The 17,670-nt window shown below is 42.3% G+C and overlaps 2 protein-coding genes across 3 annotated transcripts; both read left to right on the forward strand.

The window, feature by feature from the left end:
- The first annotated feature begins 1,140 nt into the window (after positions 1-1,140).
- grhl3 (grainyhead-like transcription factor 3) lies at positions 1,141-11,435 on the forward strand. Its single transcript, XM_074659901.1, has 15 exons — positions 1,141-1,298; positions 2,730-2,904; positions 3,018-3,076; positions 3,849-4,110; positions 4,194-4,433; positions 5,063-5,174; positions 5,358-5,452; positions 5,985-6,143; positions 6,255-6,324; positions 6,411-6,520; positions 7,319-7,344; positions 7,460-7,545; positions 8,200-8,285; positions 8,488-8,552; positions 10,429-11,435. The coding sequence occupies exons 1-15, from the start codon at positions 1,282-1,284 to the stop codon at positions 10,544-10,546; spliced, it is 1,680 nt and encodes a 559-aa protein (XP_074516002.1). The 5' UTR covers positions 1,141-1,281; the 3' UTR covers positions 10,547-11,435.
- Positions 11,436-11,871: 436 nt separating this feature from the next.
- Positions 11,872-17,538, forward strand: cldn23l (claudin 23-like). Of its 2 annotated transcripts, none has more exons than XM_074661046.1 (3): positions 11,872-12,205; positions 14,638-14,690; positions 14,829-17,538. In XM_074661046.1, the coding sequence occupies exon 3, from the start codon at positions 15,109-15,111 to the stop codon at positions 15,856-15,858; it is 750 nt and encodes a 249-aa protein (XP_074517147.1). In that variant the 5' UTR covers positions 11,872-12,205; positions 14,638-14,690; positions 14,829-15,108; the 3' UTR covers positions 15,859-17,538. The 2 variants fall into 2 exon arrangements, with proteins under 2 accessions (XP_074517147.1, XP_074517146.1); XM_074661045.1 differs by lacking the exon at positions 11,872-12,205 and adding an exon at positions 13,601-14,225 and having other exon boundaries at positions 14,829-16,275.
- Positions 17,539-17,670: the final 132 nt, after the last annotated feature.

Below are 17,670 nucleotides of genomic sequence, written 5' to 3' on the forward strand. Positions count from 1 at the left end.
GTGAAAGTGAACATTTCATCTTGTACTCGTACATGATCTACACAGTTTGTAGTCAGCGTGGTAAAATTGGTCTCCACTCGGCTTGTTTTCTGAATGAAACGTTGCATAATAAATAAATATTGTACTTATAACTCCACAACATTTGTTACTTTACAGATAAAATGTTTTCACACCAAATGTATCATTTTATAAAATGATTGTTATAGGTCAAAATGCCCAACAACATAGCGGGACCTATGTTGTAATTGCAATATTAAATTGCTATTTACTGTACATATAAATGCATCAATAACAGTAATAAACCCGATAATATAGTGTGTGATATTATGAACCTCTGATAATACCTCTGTACTTTCACTTAAGTATAGTTTTTCAATGCAGGACTTTTACTTGTAATTGAGGATTTTTATATTGCGAAATTGTGAGTATTTATTTCAGCATTAGTAAATTAACACACTGGTTTTAATTAGAGCGGGTATTGATTTGCATAAAAAGATTTGTTGTTTTTTAAATACTGGAATTAGAGAGTATCATATGTGCTCTCACTGTATTTTGTTGTGTTAATTAAAATTCATTGATTAAAAGTCTGCATAATTCTAAATTTAAGAAATGACTCACTGTTAATTATTTTTTTCTGTTTGAATCTGAAATGCACAGATTTTTTTTAATTCTTGTAACTTTTCCACTTTAATTTGGTGGAATTCATTAATTTGTGAAATCATTTTCTCTTAAGCCCACCTTTCTAAACTATCCGTTTTTGCATCTTTGATCCCCAGAAATGAAAGAAACCAAAACCTGTGTATGACATTGAAATAAAGGGGGGAAATGATACTGAAAAAGTATTAACATGTGAAAGCTGAGTTCCAGAGTCATTATCAAACCTTTCACACCTCTGGGATCCTTTATCTCACTCTTTTATCCGGCACCATAATAAGATTCACAACACTCCTGCCTCGGATTGTCTTGCAAAGTGCTCTCTTGGCTGCACACACTCATACACATGCAGGTTTCTCTCCAGCCAGGGAAGAGTTAATGATCCTACACCTGTCCTATCAGACACCTGTTTCACTCCTCTCAGCCAATCAGAGCAGAGAGAGGAAAATCTCTGCAGGCATTGAAATAACTCCGGGCCCCGTTCAGAGGGAATCACAACACTTGACTCATCTGAGTGTCACTGCTCTTCTCCGCTATATAGACTCACTGACTCAGAGAGACAAGCTCAAACAGACAGCGTAGAGTCGAAATTAAAGGAACCTATTCCGGCTGACTTGGACTGGAGACATGACCAAAGAGACTGAGTGAGTTTTCATATTGTTGCCTAAAATGTGTGCTTTACTGGGATTTTCTTTTTTTAAAAATGTGCTTCTTGTCCACAAGATAAAAACATTTTGATAAAGACTTTATGTAATACAGTAAATAGCTCATGGGGGGTTTCTGTCTGGGTGAGAGAAACCCCCCCTTCTTCCTATTTGCAATGAGACCCCCATGTGAAAGGTCCCTGTTTTAAGAAAGGGGTGTTTTGCAGTGGAAATTGATATGGATACACACACACACACACACATTGGGTCTGTGGTTGTGGCGGGTTTGTTGTCACTAACCTAGGGGGCCACGGAGCACAAAAGGAGACGGGAAATAAGAATCTCCTCTTGAGGTGTTGGACACAGACAGAGGGCAATGACAGCATGTAATGCATTGAATTACATAATGGCGAAACCCTAGACACGAGCCCCCCCACACACACCCTCCTCTGTGTCTGTGTAAAAACATCTGCACTCGGCTGGTTTTAGGGGGGAAATGGAGAGTAACTAATGGAGGCTGCTGGGTGTGTGAGAGAGAGAGAGACAGGTGCACCTCAGAACAGGTGTATGAGGTTAGTTTTAGTACTTGTAATGTAGCTGTAATATCAAGGAAACATACATAAACTAAAGCTGTTATAATGTGGGGTATTCCATGCTTAAATACAGCATTTCTAGTTTTCCAGGTGCAGCGTTAAGAAGCCACTCTTTCATTAATCCTTGTGAGAAACCACTGGATTTCTCTTTTAAGCTGCTGTGGTTCTGTTGTGGTCGAGAACACCTGTGGTCTTTCCCTCCTGTCAGCACATTTAATTAGCTGTTTATCCCGAGTAAACTTTCGCTGTTTGTTCATTAGCTACTTCAGACTAACTCCAAAGGGGGATTATCCTGGTAGGCAGGATTTTTGTCTTTCCAAACAAATCAAATCCTCTGAATTTACAAGAGATATGGGAAGCCAGAGCTCACCCCTTGCCTTGTGGGTGTCTATTTACTTAGTAAGAAAATCTTGTCATCTCTTTTGAGGTCTATGCAAATAAGAGGGTTTATACAGGATTCAAGAATGTAGTTTTTTTGTCCTTTCACAACTCCAGAAACCACAAAACACTACGTGTGTGTGTGTTGGGGGGAAGTGGTGGTGGTGGTGGGCGTTAGTGGGTGGCCCTTGGCTTTTTAAACCTTTTTGACACCACTGTTTTTGAGGGATGTTACTCAGCGCTGCGGTTTTGCAATCGAAACCATCCATGCTTCGGGGCAAGTATGTACAGGGCCCCGAGGCTCGGCTACTGCTGTTAAACTCACGCTCACTCTGTCAAACCCTGTGTGTTGCATCAGCCTTTAAATGACTTGAATACATTTATTTTTCTACATTTTCACCCTTTTTTCTGTATACAGTATATTTTGTCAACCTAATCAATCACTCTCTCCCCTCTGCAGGACTCTGGGACTGGTCTTTCAGAGCGAGAACTTCAACTATAACCGTTACAATAACCACGTCATGGACTCCTGGTCCTACCTGGAGAGCCCTGTCCACGAGCAGAACCACTCCAAACCCAGACTCCACCCAGGAGACGACCTGGCAGCCTTAACCATGCTTTATGAACAGTGCAAGGTAGATAATGACGAATGACAAACTTAACTCAATGTTAACCCCAAGATTAATTCTAACTTTCTCACTCTGACCACTTTTTTTGATATTTAAAATTTTGTTTTTAAATTTTCCAGAGCAACAAAGATCAGAAGATTAACTGCAACCGCAGTGGCAACATCTGCAAAACAGACAGGTAAAAGACACCAAACAGTTGCTGCTGTCATTTATATGTGTTTATATAACTCCCTTGTATCAGTCTTCATAATATGTTATGCCGATTTTTACCAAGGAGAGTGCAGGTGAAATAAATTGCAAAATCACCAAAAAAATGTAGATTACAAAAGATCTAAATGTTCCTTAAAGATTAAATTAAATGTCCCCCTATTATTTCCATCTCCTTCTGTCCACTGAATGAAACGCTTTAGAGAGAGAGAGAGTGTTAAGACAGAAAGAGAAAGGCAGGGCTTTGGGAGGCCATAAACAGGTGAGTGGGTAATCCCCAAGTCAAACACAGTCAGGGGGGATTATTGTCTACCTCTCCATCCATCCATCCTCTCTCTATCATCATCAGAGTTTCACAACTCCCTCTGTCCTCACTTCAGCTCTACTTCTTGTTAGGTGGGTGAGAAACGGCCATTGTTGGGGCGCAGTGTTGTCCCCTCAAACATTTTGAACAGAGAAACTCAAACACAAAGAAGAATAAAAAGATGGATTAAGAGACAAATAGTTCCCACCCACACTCAAACCGTGTCCCTCTGCGAGTTTAACCTTGCTGTAGCTGTGTGTGTGCTGAACACAAGAAGTGCCTTTTTTCTGTACGTTTGCACAGGCTTCTGTAATGTTTAACACACACTACAGTTAGTCACTTTAAGGTTGTTTGCTTCTTTGCTCTCTGGTGGAGTATACAGAAGTGGCTTTCCTGTTGTAATTAATCTCCTACTTCCTCTTTTCCCCCACCCCGCCAGGACTCTAACAAACACCAATGAGCTCACTTCATTGGAGGCGTCCGCCAACGTCATGAAGATCCTCTCCGAGAACGTTCCGTTAGGCCATCCTCATGACGTTTTGGGATCCAAGCAGAACGCCTGCCTGCCCATCTCCATTCCCACCACCTCAGACACCTACGCCACGCTGACCAGTGTGGTGGCAGACACTTACGACAAGCAGGAGCTCAACATCATCTTTGATTCCCTGCTGACCGGCGCTTTCCCCGACCCCAGCGCTGAGGTGAGTTTGGCGTCATTATTTGAAAGTTTCTTGTGTCATCCCTCTTTTCCTTTTATTAACAAATGTCCTTTTGTGAATTCCAGACTCTTCCCTACAGCGATCCCTTCCCCGAAGACCAGTCCAGCCCGGTCTACTCGGGATCCTACACCAACTCGCCACCGGAGAGATTCAGGAGTGAGTTCCAGTTTGCCCTGGGAGCTCCCCTGGCTTCTTCTTACAAGTCCAGCGAGCTGCCCATGGTGTACTTGAACAAGGGCCAGTTCTACCCCATCACCCTACAGGGAGTGGACAGCAGCGCCTGCCTCACCGCCACTAGAGTCAAGGTGAGTCATGGTGACACAACCAACAATTAAAATTAAAACAATTTAAAATGTTAGTTGTTTTTATGTGTGTAAGTTACGTAAAAAATTGGCGACTCTTGTTCCTAGTGGCATCTTTCCCTTGGGGCTTTTTTTCACGAACACATGAATGCATAAATTCTTAGCGTGACACCAAGCCAACCCTTCCCAAATATCTGTCCCTCCCCTGTAGCCAGCTCCGCTGTGACTAATTCCATGCTGCTGACACCCTGCACACCGAGGTGGCACCATTAAAATGACAGTGTCCTGCCCTGTATAATTTATTCCTACCGGGGTGTAATGAGGCCAGAGTGCAGCGGAGCTCAGCTCCCTGGCAGAGTGGAAAAAAAGAGAAGTGGACAAGGTGGTGGGGAAGGTGTGGTGTCTGGTTTTAAAAACATAGACGACAAACCTTTTCTTTGTCAAGCAAATCCGAGGATAAGAATACACACAAACACACACCCGCTCACTGCAAATAACTGGTGACAATGTGCAGAGAAAAGGGGGATTTGGAGTGATAAATGAAACGTGAAAGGACATTCTTGAAAAATGTAGGCAGGTGATTCAGTTTGACAAACCTAATGATCTGTTTTTCTGTCACTTCTCCACCTCAGACGGTCGTGATGGCTGTGTTTGAAAATGACAAGAGCCCAGAAATGCAGCTCCGCTTTTGGAATCACTGGCACGCACGTCAGCCAACCGCCAAGCAGAGGGTCATTGACATCGGTATGTTTTTCAAAAATACGCATGCAAAGTTACTGTTCACCTGTGCACAGACACGTGCAACCAAGGACGGGAAAGTGAAAGAGTTCCTCACTTAATTGTCGTGTGTTACATAAGAGAATCAACCCATCATTCCTATCTGATTAGACACGAGAAGAAGATTAAAAATGTTTTTTTTCTTTATAGCGGACTACAAGGAAGTGTTCAGCGGCATTAGCAACATCGAGGAGGTGGCCTTCAATGCTCTCTCCTTTGTGTGGAACCCCAATGAAGAGGCCAAGGTAAACACACGTACACATGCATAGATGTTTTGTTTTTTTATATAACCTGGCTCACAGAACAGGTGGAGGATTTAAAAGAGAGGAGAGGAAAGGTAGAATAGGGAGGTGGAGAGGAGAAGGAGTGGCTGAGGAGGGAGGAGAGGAATCCCAGAAATGTGTTTGGCCCCGAGGCTCCTGTCACGGCAGCGGGACAAGAGCCACGACGACTTATTCAAGCTTCTCGGTGGCCCAAAGGCGCTGGGGTGGGGCCACCAAACCTGCTGCAGGTGGAGAGGAGCAGGAAGAAGGGAGGTTATCTCGCAGAAAATGTAAAAATAGAGATGTTTAAAAACAATAAGAAGGTAGAGTAAAGCATGTTGGAGGTCTGTTTTTCAAGACGGAAAAGAGAGAAAGAGCAGATTCTTCCTTTTTTTTTTCTTGATATATGTCATTATGTCTCTACTGGAACACACGTACAATAAAGGAATGACATAGAGAAACAATGTCAGTGGCCAACGTCAACACGATGTGCTCAAAATACCTATTCCCACAGGTGTACATTGGCATCAACTCACTGAGCACAGACTTCTCGGCTCAGAAGGGAGTGAAAGGCCTGCCTCTGAACCTGCAGATTGACACGTACGACTTCAGCTCGGGAACCAACCAGCTCTTGAACAGGGCCGCTTGCCAAGTCAAGATTTTCTGCGATAAGGTACGTCGCTTCTTGTGTCATTTCACTTCATCCACCTTTTCTTACACACACACACACACACACAAAAAATTGTGGAGTCATCATTGTAACCATGTGATTGTGTGCCCTCAGGGTGCAGAGAGGAAGATGCGCGATGAAGAGAGGAAGAGGACCAAAAGGAGGGTAAAGCCCGACGCTAACGGTGAGTTTTTGCAAGCACTTAAGGATAATTTCATCCCACGGTATACAAACACAGAGTGTATTCTGACTTCCTGCTTTTGTCTTTAGTGAGCAGCTCAATGGGCAGCGACTGCACCTTCTTCCAAACCCTGGACGACCATGTCACCCAGCCGGTTCTCTTTATCCCAGAAGCACACCTCTGCAGCTTACAGCGCATGGTAGGTCCTCCTTTAACCTCTCCTCTCCTCTCCCCTTTCTCTCCTCTCCTCTCCTCCTGTATTGAGTGAATCATGTTCCCGACCCCTGTATCCCTCCAGGCAGTAGCAGGGATAAAACTGTGGGAAAGTATGTAGCGGAGGAAAAGTGGGCTGGGAAGGGGAGGGGATTGTGTCAGCGAAAGTGAGGTTGACTCGAGATCAGATGAGCTAATTGGAGTCGAAACCAGACACAAGTACAAGCCGCTACAGCTGCTGACACTGAGATTATTAAGCTATGGGGGCTTACACACGAAAACACACCTGGCGCAACAGACACCTGACATACAGTATGCGCCACCCTCATAGTTTTTTCACACATACACACACACTTGCAAAAACAATGAGGCGAGGGTGCTGTTCAGACAGGCCACTTTTCCCACGCCGTGGAGTCTTTAGGGACATGTGTTAGAGTGTGAGTTACTGATTGAAACTGAAGGAAAAATTAAAACCAGCAGTAACAAAATTACCTAATGATGCAATGCCCCACTGTCTGCTACGAAGGGCTCAGGCAGTAAACATATTTGATTGTCCAGTACGATAAAGTGCAGGATGGTCCTATCTGTGTCTCTCCATCAGTGCCCACGCTTATGTGGTTTAGAGGTTATGGGAAATGCAGTCTTACAATAATGATAACATTCCTTTTTGAAGGTATTACGCACAGACAATGGGGGGAAAGGTGACTTTAAGCAATGCTTTTATCAGTGGAGTGGTGCCTAATCAGATCTCTGGTCTGCTCTCTGCTTCTTTTTGTCTCTCTAGGCTACTCCCAATGACGATGTCGAAAGGTAAGCATAGTAAACACAAGGCGACGTTACACAGACGTCCATCACAAACAGTTATTTCTGAATGAATAAACACATGTTTTAGTCTAATGTTAACATGTGTTGTGTTTTCCTATAGGAGTGCTATGAAGAGATTGTATCCAGACAGAGACCAGAACAGCTCTCCACCCAGCAAGCAAGCCCGCAGAGTAGACCCACAAAGAGGTACATAGACAACTAAGAGTCTTTTAATAATAATATTACAATATAACAATTAGTTATGTCAAACGATTAAAATATTGAATCATGATTCATCGCAAATTAATCACACATTTTTCATCCGTTCAAAATGTACCTTAAAGGGAGATCTATGAAGTATTCTACTCTTATCAACATGGGAGTGGGCAAATATGCTTGCTTTATGCAAATGTATGTATATATTTATTATTGGAAATCAAATAACAACACAAAACAATGACAAATATTGTCCTCGTGACTCGTGGGTATACATAGAACCAATTTTCATTCACAGATCTTGAGGTCAGAGGTCAAGGGACCCCTTTGAAAATGGCCATGCCAGTTTTTCCTCACCAAAATTTAGCGTAAGTTCGGAGCATTATTTAACCTCCTTTGAGACTTGCTAGTATGACATGGTTGGTACACTGGGTTCCTTAGGTTTTCTAGATTCATATGATTGTTGCGTTAATGTGTTAAAGAAATTAGTGGCGTGAAAACGAATTTGTGTTAACTGATATTATTGCGTTAACTTTGACAGCCCTAATAAGATTATTTAAAATAAAGTTGCCATCAGAAATGAGCCCATGAGCTTTCCTCGTCTTTTATACTAAATGTTTTATTCCTTTTCTCGCTTTCCAATAGTTCTGCTGTACGTGAGGACGTGCGCCGAAGAGGTGTTTGATGCCCTCATGCTCAGCGCGCCAACAGTGTCAGGCCTACGAGAAGCTGTAAGTAACAAACTTCAAAGGCATTCCTGTATTATCTGACCTGATTTGGTGAGGTGGAGATAAACAGCATGTCTCCACTTCGCCCTCCAACAAACACACATCACGCTCACATACTTTACCGTACGTTATCTCTCGAGTATATCGTCTTTCTTTCAGCGGGAGATCATGCTAACTGACATCTCGTATTCCTTTCCGTCCTCAGGTTTCAGAAAAGTACGGTATGCAAATAGACGCCATTGGGAAAATCTACAAAAAATGCAAGAGAGGGTGAGTGTCTTATTGTTTCTTTGTTATGTCTAAGTAGCATTAAAGTAGTTCATTTGACACAGACAATGAGCATTAGATTCAGGGCTTAGTTTGTGATTTTAATCTCATCCTCCTTTAAAGGAAGATCATGTCGACAGACTGGGTAGGTAGGTTAGTTGACTCGGCCTCCTGGAATGTGTTAATTGCAGCGCCTCCAAAAGAAAGACAGATGACTGAGGGAGGATGAAAAGGTTTCAAAAGTCCTGCAGATGAGTCACGGGCAATTGTTGTACTTTTGTCTTTTATGTTTTCATAACCTCATTGGAACACCAGGAAGTATTTCGGTGTTGAAAGAGATATCTGGCTTGATTAAGCAGAAGGGTTCCAGTTACTAGCTGAAGGTTGTCCATCAAGTTGTGAGCTGTTTTTAAACTCACGTCACGTGTCGCGTCGGCTAAACATCGAGAGAGGTTAGATGAGTTGGTGAGAGCTGCACTTAAGAAGGACTTTCATTGTGATTAATTTCCTCAAAAGTTACTTGGAAAAAAGGGTGGCACTGCAGTGGTAATGAAAAGGTCACCCTCCTCCCTCGATGACTCATAAAGATCATCATCTCAGCCAGCACATGTCTCATTAGCAGAATAATGCGTTGACTGTATCTCACGCAGTCAGCCGCTGTCAAACTGATAATGGTCTCCTGTAAAATAACAGAGGAGATCAGAGGGCATTTCTTGAGATGTAAATAAGACCTCCTGACAGACACTGAAACACCTTTGGGTGTTTTTCCTGCTGCTTCCTGCTCGCTGCTGGCAGCTATCACTTCAGGGGGAGCAGCTAAGCTAACTGGTTGGGTTACATTCTCCCCGCAGTTCCCTCCCTCCTCCTTTTGCTCTTGTCTTCAATCAGCTCTGTCCCTGCAGGCAGAATGCATGAGCCGCTGGTTAGTTCAGTTATTAAAACCTTAAAGACTCCGAGTTAGCGTCGGGGAGGAGGAAGAGAGTGACCTGATTTACTGCCACTACTGATGCAGAAGATATAACGCCACTGCTTTTCACCTGAATAGATTCCTACAAACAAATACCATGTAACCCAGACAAGCTGGAGACCTGCTGCTTATGGGTGTGACACATTTTAAAGACAATGTGCACATCCTTGTTTTGAAGATGTTTTTGTTATGTTTTTCATCGGGCTGTCAAAGTTAAAACCATAATAGCGCGTTAACGCAAATTTGTTTTAACGCTACTAATTTCTTTAATGCATTAACACAACTTTTAGGTTGTAGTGGACTCAGTTTTAAAGCTAGAGTAAAGATACTGACACCATATGAAACTAGAAAATGAATAAGAAATCCACTGATGTCAAACATGTCTTACTAGCTTGTCGTGAAGGAGGCTAAATAACGCTCCAAACTTATGCTAAATTTTGGCGAGGAAAAACTGGCTTGGCCAATTTTCAAAGGGGTCCGTTGACCTCTGACCTCCAAATATGTGAATGAAAATGGGTTCTATGGGTACCCACATTGTTGCCTGTTGGGCTTTAGTTTGCCATTTTATGATTTGAGCATATTTTTTATGCTAAATGCAGTACCTGTGAGGTTTCTGGACAATATTTGTCACTGTTTTGTGTTGTTAATTGATTTCCAATAATACATATACACATACATTTGCATAAAGCAAGCACATTTGATAAGAGTATTACATACTTGACAAATCTCCCTTTAAGATACATTTTGAACAGATAAAAAAATGTGCGATTAATCATGATTAACTATGGACAGTCATGCGATTAATCGCGATTAAATATTGTAATCGATTAACAGCCTTAGTTTTACACTGATAGAAATTCCTCATGATCACTAAGGTAACCTTTTGTTTTCGCTCTTTTTTTTTTTTCTCAGGATTTTCGTCAACATGGACGACAACATCATCGAACACTACACCAACCAGTCGGCCTTCCTCATTGAGATGTCCGAGGGCATCGGCGGTCAGTTCCAGGTCACCCTCATCGAAGTATGAGAGCCGCTGAAGGATGTAACGACTCACAGCTGCCAGTTGAAACCATCTCTAATAGCACTGCTCAGGCAAAGACAATGAAAGCTGTGGAAAAACCAATAAGGGAACTGGGCTGAAGAGACCTCTCCAGTTTTTCCAATTTCAGTTGAAAACCGTTTCTCCATGTTGTAAATACCACTCCGCCCCATGAGTTTTTGTTATATGAATTGTAACGTAAGAGCAATTATGATGAACATCCTGTAAATATATAATGTAAATAGATTTTAATATGACAGTGTTTTTCAAACTATCTATGTGCGTGTCGCGATCCATTTTCCACAAATTGCTATGTATTTCAATTTTTTTTTTACAGAGCCCTGTGCATGATGTGTGTAGTATATTCAGCATTTTTCAGAGGTTGCTATTCTTGCTGCTTTTAATGTATCCATCATTTCTTCTACAAGAGCCAATGGTGCGTTTCCTCACCCACAACCTGCTAATGGTGTTTTATTTTCACTGCCACAAGTATCTTCCTGAAGGTTCCTGTTAGTTTCACGACCAAAATGGCCCTGACGCTGGGTTTAATTCAGAACCTAATGTCAGACATTTCCACCAGTAAAAACCACACAATAGTTAGTACTGGCCATCATTTAGTCCCAAGTTGTGGACATTTTCTGCCTGTTTTGGTGTAACCACAGAGTTTCCCTGGAAACACTTCAAACCACCCCGAGGCCTGCGAGAGGACTTTCATAGTATGCGTGTGTATGTGTGTGTGTTTTCCCTTTATACGTTACGCATCATTTCAAAACGAGCATGTATCCCTGTAATATTTCATTATTATATCACGGCAATTCTGGTTGTATTAGTCACATCTTGCCTCTTTTGTAAGAAAATAAAGAAAAATGCATAATAAGGTTTTGTGGCTGTCTCTTATATTATACATACAGATCTGATTAAAAAGCTATAGCAAGGATCACTTATCACTGGAATACACCTTTTGTCTGTTCCAGTATTAATTGATGTGTTCCTGTGTGTGTTTATCTTCTCTTTCACATCTTTTGATGTGAAGTGCGTATTGGAAATATAGAAACGGCTGACTGCTCCATCGGCTCTCTCTACAGATCAAACAGAAGCATGAATCCCATCGGCAAGAGAGAGGTTTGGTCTTATGTTTTGTATTTTTGGTATGTATGGGTCAGTGTGTATACGTGTTCAAGGAGGGAGATCATATGTTTTATTTTTGTAGCAGCTCCAAAATAGGCAGCACACATTGAAGTGTTGGCATATTGAGAAAAGCATACCCTATTTGGTGACACTTACGGGGGGAAAGCAGGGAGGCACTCCAGTCCTAGATATAACACAGACATCCTTCAGCAAGTCAAAGAGAGAGGCACACACACACACACACACACAGAAAGTGAGACCGAGAGGCAGACGGCCAGGGAGGCAGAAAGGCAAGCAGACAATAACAGGGACAGACACAAGGACAAACAGAGGCAGAGACGGGTGGGGAGACTGCTGAAGCGAGGATAGAAACGAGGAGGAAGAGAGAGAGAGAGCAGGAATAACGAAGAGGCGGTTGCACCATCTGCTGCCTGAGAGAGAAACATGTTAGCCATTCAGATGAGAGCAAGGGAGGCAGCCAGCGATCTGCAGTGAGATACCAACAACCCCTCCTGAATGGTAAGTGACTGAGACTACGTGTGTGTGTGTGTGTGTTTGCATTGGCTTGAAATGTGCCTGCATGAGAGAAAGTGGGCTATTAATAACCCTTTCATCATTTTCAATTCATGATAATTCTCTTTAATGTGCATCTCTCTGCAGATGTCTCCATACCGTCACCTCCTTGCCATCTCTGCATTGAAACATATCAAAACATCTTGCATTTGAAAATAAATCCCCTTGGAGGTAACAAGTGGTAACAGAGAAGCGATCATGTCCTCACAGCTGGGTCAGCTCTCCGATTTCTCGTGTGTGTGTGTGCGTGTCATCGTCTCTGTTTCCCGTCATGTCAATAAAGTCGAAACCTTCCGGTAGCTCAACAGGAAATAATGGCATGTTTGTAATTATAATGTTGGCATATGCTGATGACACTTGAGGACAAGTATGTGTTTATGACAACACACTCCACTCACTTTGATTTATGCCACGTCCAGATGTGCATTCTCATGGTACATTTCTATTCTAATTAATCTTTTGTATTCTAGTATTTTTCTTGTGTATACTATTCTTGTATATCCTGGCGTAATTCAGTAAATCTTATTTATTGTTAGACTGATACCCGCTCGATTGTCTTTGATCTTTCCTAAATTAGATTTCCCATTACTTTCAGAGGTGATCGGTCAGTCTTAATGTCATCAACTCTCCGGCGACATTTCCAGAAGTGAAATATTTTACCATTAATTGGATCACATTTACAAATATGATTCATTCAGGCTGAACATAAATCTCCACAGTGCATCAAAACAAATACAACCTGGTGTTACAAATGAATATTTTCCACCATCATTCATACACTGAACCTGCTTCAATTAAGAACAGTTAGAGTATTTATTATTTAAAACACACCCAAATCCATTAGATCGTTCTTTTATATTCAGTAATCAATGCCTAAATTCAGCACAGGGTTTGTGACAATACTGTATGCCCAAATGCATTATGTTTTTTTATTATTGGTTTCATATGTCATCATCATATATTTATATTTTTTATTTACTTACTTTTTTTATTTACTTTTCTTTTAAAGAGGCATAGAAATACAGAAAAACATAGTAGAACAAATGGTTGGTCACCTATGCATTCATACAAACATTATAGTGATGGTAATAATTGCCAGTTCATACAGTAATGAATCAGTAAACATCTCATGAGGTCACAAACACAATCCATTTTTCCCAGTATTGCAAGAATTTATCAACCGGAAGATTTAGCAAAACAGTAATTCTCTCCACTTTGAATATTGGTCACATTATCTATCCAGTCAGCCTTTGTTGGAGGTTCGGACTGTAACCGTTTGCATGATTAAGATATTATTAACAGCCAGCAAGAAAGCTGTAAAGCTTTCTTGCTGGCTGTTAATAATATCTTTTATAAATATTTGTCCTTCACCAATAAGTGAGCTGCGATATTGCCCACATTATATATTTTTTATTTAAAAAGAAAGATATTGTGACTAATAGTTGTAATTCCTGCTGAGGAAAATGAAGCAAGGTTGTTTTTCCCCCATTAAGGACGTCATCATATTATCACTGTTGTGTGTGTTTCTTTGACGGTGATGTATGCTGATAGTGGCTGCTTGTGTTTGTTTGTCTGCATGAGTCACGCGCATCTTCAAGTTGTTTTGTCTGCATCCCAGAGAGCAGTGTTCGTTTCTTTCCTCCTCCGGGCTGAGACACTGTAGATGGACTCACTCTGCATTCAGACACTGGCCTGACATAATCACTAACCCGACTGAAATCTTCCAAGGTCATAGCTGGTCATCAATTGTGAGGCTTTGAGAAAACAACAACACACCCTCCTGCACACACACACACACACACACACACACACACAGTTGTGTTTCCCTCACTTTAGAGGATATGACATTGACTTACATTGATTTACCCTTGACCTAACCTTAAACCAAGTCTTCACCCCAAAATGTAATGATTTACGTTATAAGGACCTGCATTTCGTCCCCAAAAGGAACGCGAGTCCCCACAATGTGAGTGTAAACACAGATGTCCCCACAACATCAGTAATACAAGCACACACACACACACACACACACACACATAAAGTCGACAAATACACAAGGCAATTAGGTCTTGCATAGAGAGGAGTCTCACAGGATCTTATGATAAATAAAGCAACACACACACACTGTTACGTTGAGACTGGCCAGGTTATCGTATCCTAGCAACAGAGACAGCCATCGACCGTTCAGTCTTTTCCTGTCCAGCGCGGTGGAGCAGTGGAGCCAAACCTCCTTCTGCTTTCTCCGGCTGCTGGAGCGCTCGTCTCTACTCCACTTCACACCTCTCTCTGTTGTTTCTCATATCTCGCCTCTCTTCTCCATCACTTCGACCTGACGTGCACCACCCCGCCCTCTGACTGAATCTCTCTCTTTCACTCAGACGGTCACAATGAAGAGTCTGCAGCTAAAAGAGAGGAGAGTTTCGACAAAGAGGTAATGGACAAACTTCTATTTTGAACTTTTATTGTTCTGATCACTGTAATGACTCTCTTTGCTTTTGCTAATAGCTGGATTATGCCTTTTTTTGAGGGGAGTATTTGAAGTTTTAAGTTTTTTGTTGTTTTTTTGCAGACACAGATCGGCAGTGTCTGGTCAGAGGAGACATTTGTGACTGGATTTCATTCTATGTGAACACTGAGAAACAACTGATCATCGCAATCGTGTTGTCTTATCCTTCCTGAACAGATAACCATAACACCGACATACGATAATTACAAGCAGCATCGACTGCCGTCTTTCTTTTGGAAAATACTCTGAGGACAGGTACTTTGCAGCTTGTATGTTTTTAATTAGTTATATGTCTTGAGAGTTTTCGTAAAAGAAGAATCAGGGTTGCGCCACTGACTGTACGATGCAAACGCCAGCCTCCATGGTGATGGGGATTGTCTTTGCCCCTTTGGGATTGGTCCTTGTCTTCACTGCCGCCATCACCCCTCAGTGGAGAGAGGGACAGGCACATCTGAGCCTGGCGGGGTCGGGGTCATTTCTTCGGGCGGCACTGAAAGGTCAGGGGACGGGCGGAAGATCAGCGGAGGCGCTGCTCTTGCTGCGCTCTGATGGACTTTGGGAGAGCTGCCTTCAGGTGGAGCACCCCGAGCTGAAGCAGTGCTGGCCTGTGGCAGGTCCGTATCAGAGAGACCCGAGGGTTCGCCTGGCACAAGGTTTGATCCTGACCTCGTTGTTCCTGTGCGGCACCGGCATTGTCCTGGCGTGCATCGGGGTCCGCTGTTGGATGGATATACCTCTGAGAGGTGTATCAGCTACAGGTGGACTCCTGGTGGTGATGGCCGGGCTGCTGAGCTTCACTGCACTCGGGGTGTACACCCACAACCTTGAAAGACTGGGGATGGCAGCTCCAAGTCAGGGGATCAACAACCCCAGGTTCCCCCAGCTCCGCCTGCATCGGGGCGGCTCGCTCTACTTTGGCTGGCTGGGTTCATGTTTACAGATGCTGGGAGGCAGCGCTCTGCTGTTCAGCTTCAAGCGACCAAGATACCCGACCTGCCCGTCCTGCCCAGAGCTACCTGTCTGCCCTGCGTGTCGTTCATGTCCAGAGATCACCAACAAGCCAGACACGGATGTATATGAAGTCAGCTGTTAGAATATGAAGCTGACAATTAAAAGGAGAATTTGGTACCTTATATGTGGATGTCCAATCAGTGTTGATGGTGATGTAGATAATTAAAGCTATAAATTCCTCAGCGTGTGCTATATTGACAGAGAAAGCTGATTTCTCCTGCTTGCGGAGCCGTGCCGGTAGTGCCGACATGTACCAGGATGTGTTGACCACAAGCTTCTGTCCAACGTCACCTCTATGCTCCCTCTACCTCGTCACTCCATTCAGCATATGTATAAGTTTCCCTCCAAACGCAATTGAAAATGCAGTTTAGTTGTATGGGAACGTCATTTTTAGGAGACAGGGCTGCACATTCACCGTCACTCCGTTACACTACTCCTGCAACCAGTCGGTTTTTGCTCCCGGCAGGTAAAATGCATCCTCTGCGCTCATATTTTGGGATGCCATTTTTTCGAAGTTTGCAAAATAAGCAAAGAGAACAAGAGTTCTGTTTTTGAGCGACATCTAGACCACGCCCCTAGCTACACAGAGAAATCCGAGCTGAAATAGCAGCCTGTATTCTTCCTTGTCATCAACTACGTCATTGTCATGCCTATGCTGGATGCAGGAAGAACAATGATGATGTTGCAGCTGCGAACTCAGCTTTCTCAGTAAATTTAGCACGCACTGAGGGATTTATTGCTTCAATCGACTACATTTACCATCAACACTAATTCCACATAAAAGACGCCAAATTCTCCCTTTAAAACATGGGTAAAGATGAACAAATCTGGACACGTTGAATCTTATTAAAGTCACTTCCAACTCAACAGCTGATAAATCTGCCAACTAATGAAATGAGTCAATTCATAAATGACTGTGAACCACAGGTCATTACCACTACCTGATTAATGGACCTGTCGGGTAAGAACATGATGGATGTACGGTACAGTAATTGCCTTGAAATGTCATTTTTTGGGGGTGTAAAATACAAAGAAGTACAAAGAAGTTCATCATGGTTGAAAAGAGCTCAAGTTCCTGCTGCCTTTAACTGCAACATGTAGTGAAACGTGACTGAAGGGTCTCTCTGTTCTGCCTTTTACATTTGTAGCCATGCCTTTGTACTGTTAGCAAGAAACATGACATGTTTGTGTGTCCGAACAAAACTGTGAAATGTAAAATATATTTGTGATAAATTATAAGTTGCTTAGATAGTGTTAGGGCTTTGAATAAGAAAAATGGACAAGCTTGTTTTAGATGTCGTAATAGATTACCAATGTACATTTTTAAAGACTTGCTTTCATCTGTACTTTTTACATTGATGGAAATCCGTCTTTCTTTGTAAATATGGTTCTTTGGAGCGGAGAAAACAATGATGAATGATTTTCTCCAAAAGTATTTGCAATCTACTTTCAATATTTTCTCCATTAAGTCGCTGCGAGCAATTAAAAAGACCGATTTTAGAAGTCAAATTACTGAAAGAACATTCGAAATAATAATTACCTTCACTAAGGAGCCTTCATCTGATGAATGTAATATTACTCTCTTGATAACACGGACAGCGAGGAGACAAAAGGTGTTTGAGGAGGAGGACGATGTACAACAGGGTGTTTGTTCTTTGTAAATTATCCGTCGGTGTTTACTTGTTAAAGTGTGTTCATACTTGGTGGTGCAGTCTGCATTGAATAAAACATTTCAGCAACAAATCTATCAATGTGTTTTATGTGCCATCTAGAGCAAAAGCAGATCAAGGTTGACTTCAATAGAAAAAAACAGCCTATTTAAAAGACTCTGAGTGAGATCATCTCAGCCGACGCACAGCAGACAAGGTCACTTCAGTGAATTAGCAGAAAGACG

Source organism: Sebastes fasciatus, chromosome 15, assembly GCF_043250625.1.
Source record: "Sebastes fasciatus isolate fSebFas1 chromosome 15, fSebFas1.pri, whole genome shotgun sequence".
Lineage (NCBI taxonomy): Eukaryota > Metazoa > Chordata > Actinopteri > Perciformes > Sebastidae > Sebastes > Sebastes fasciatus.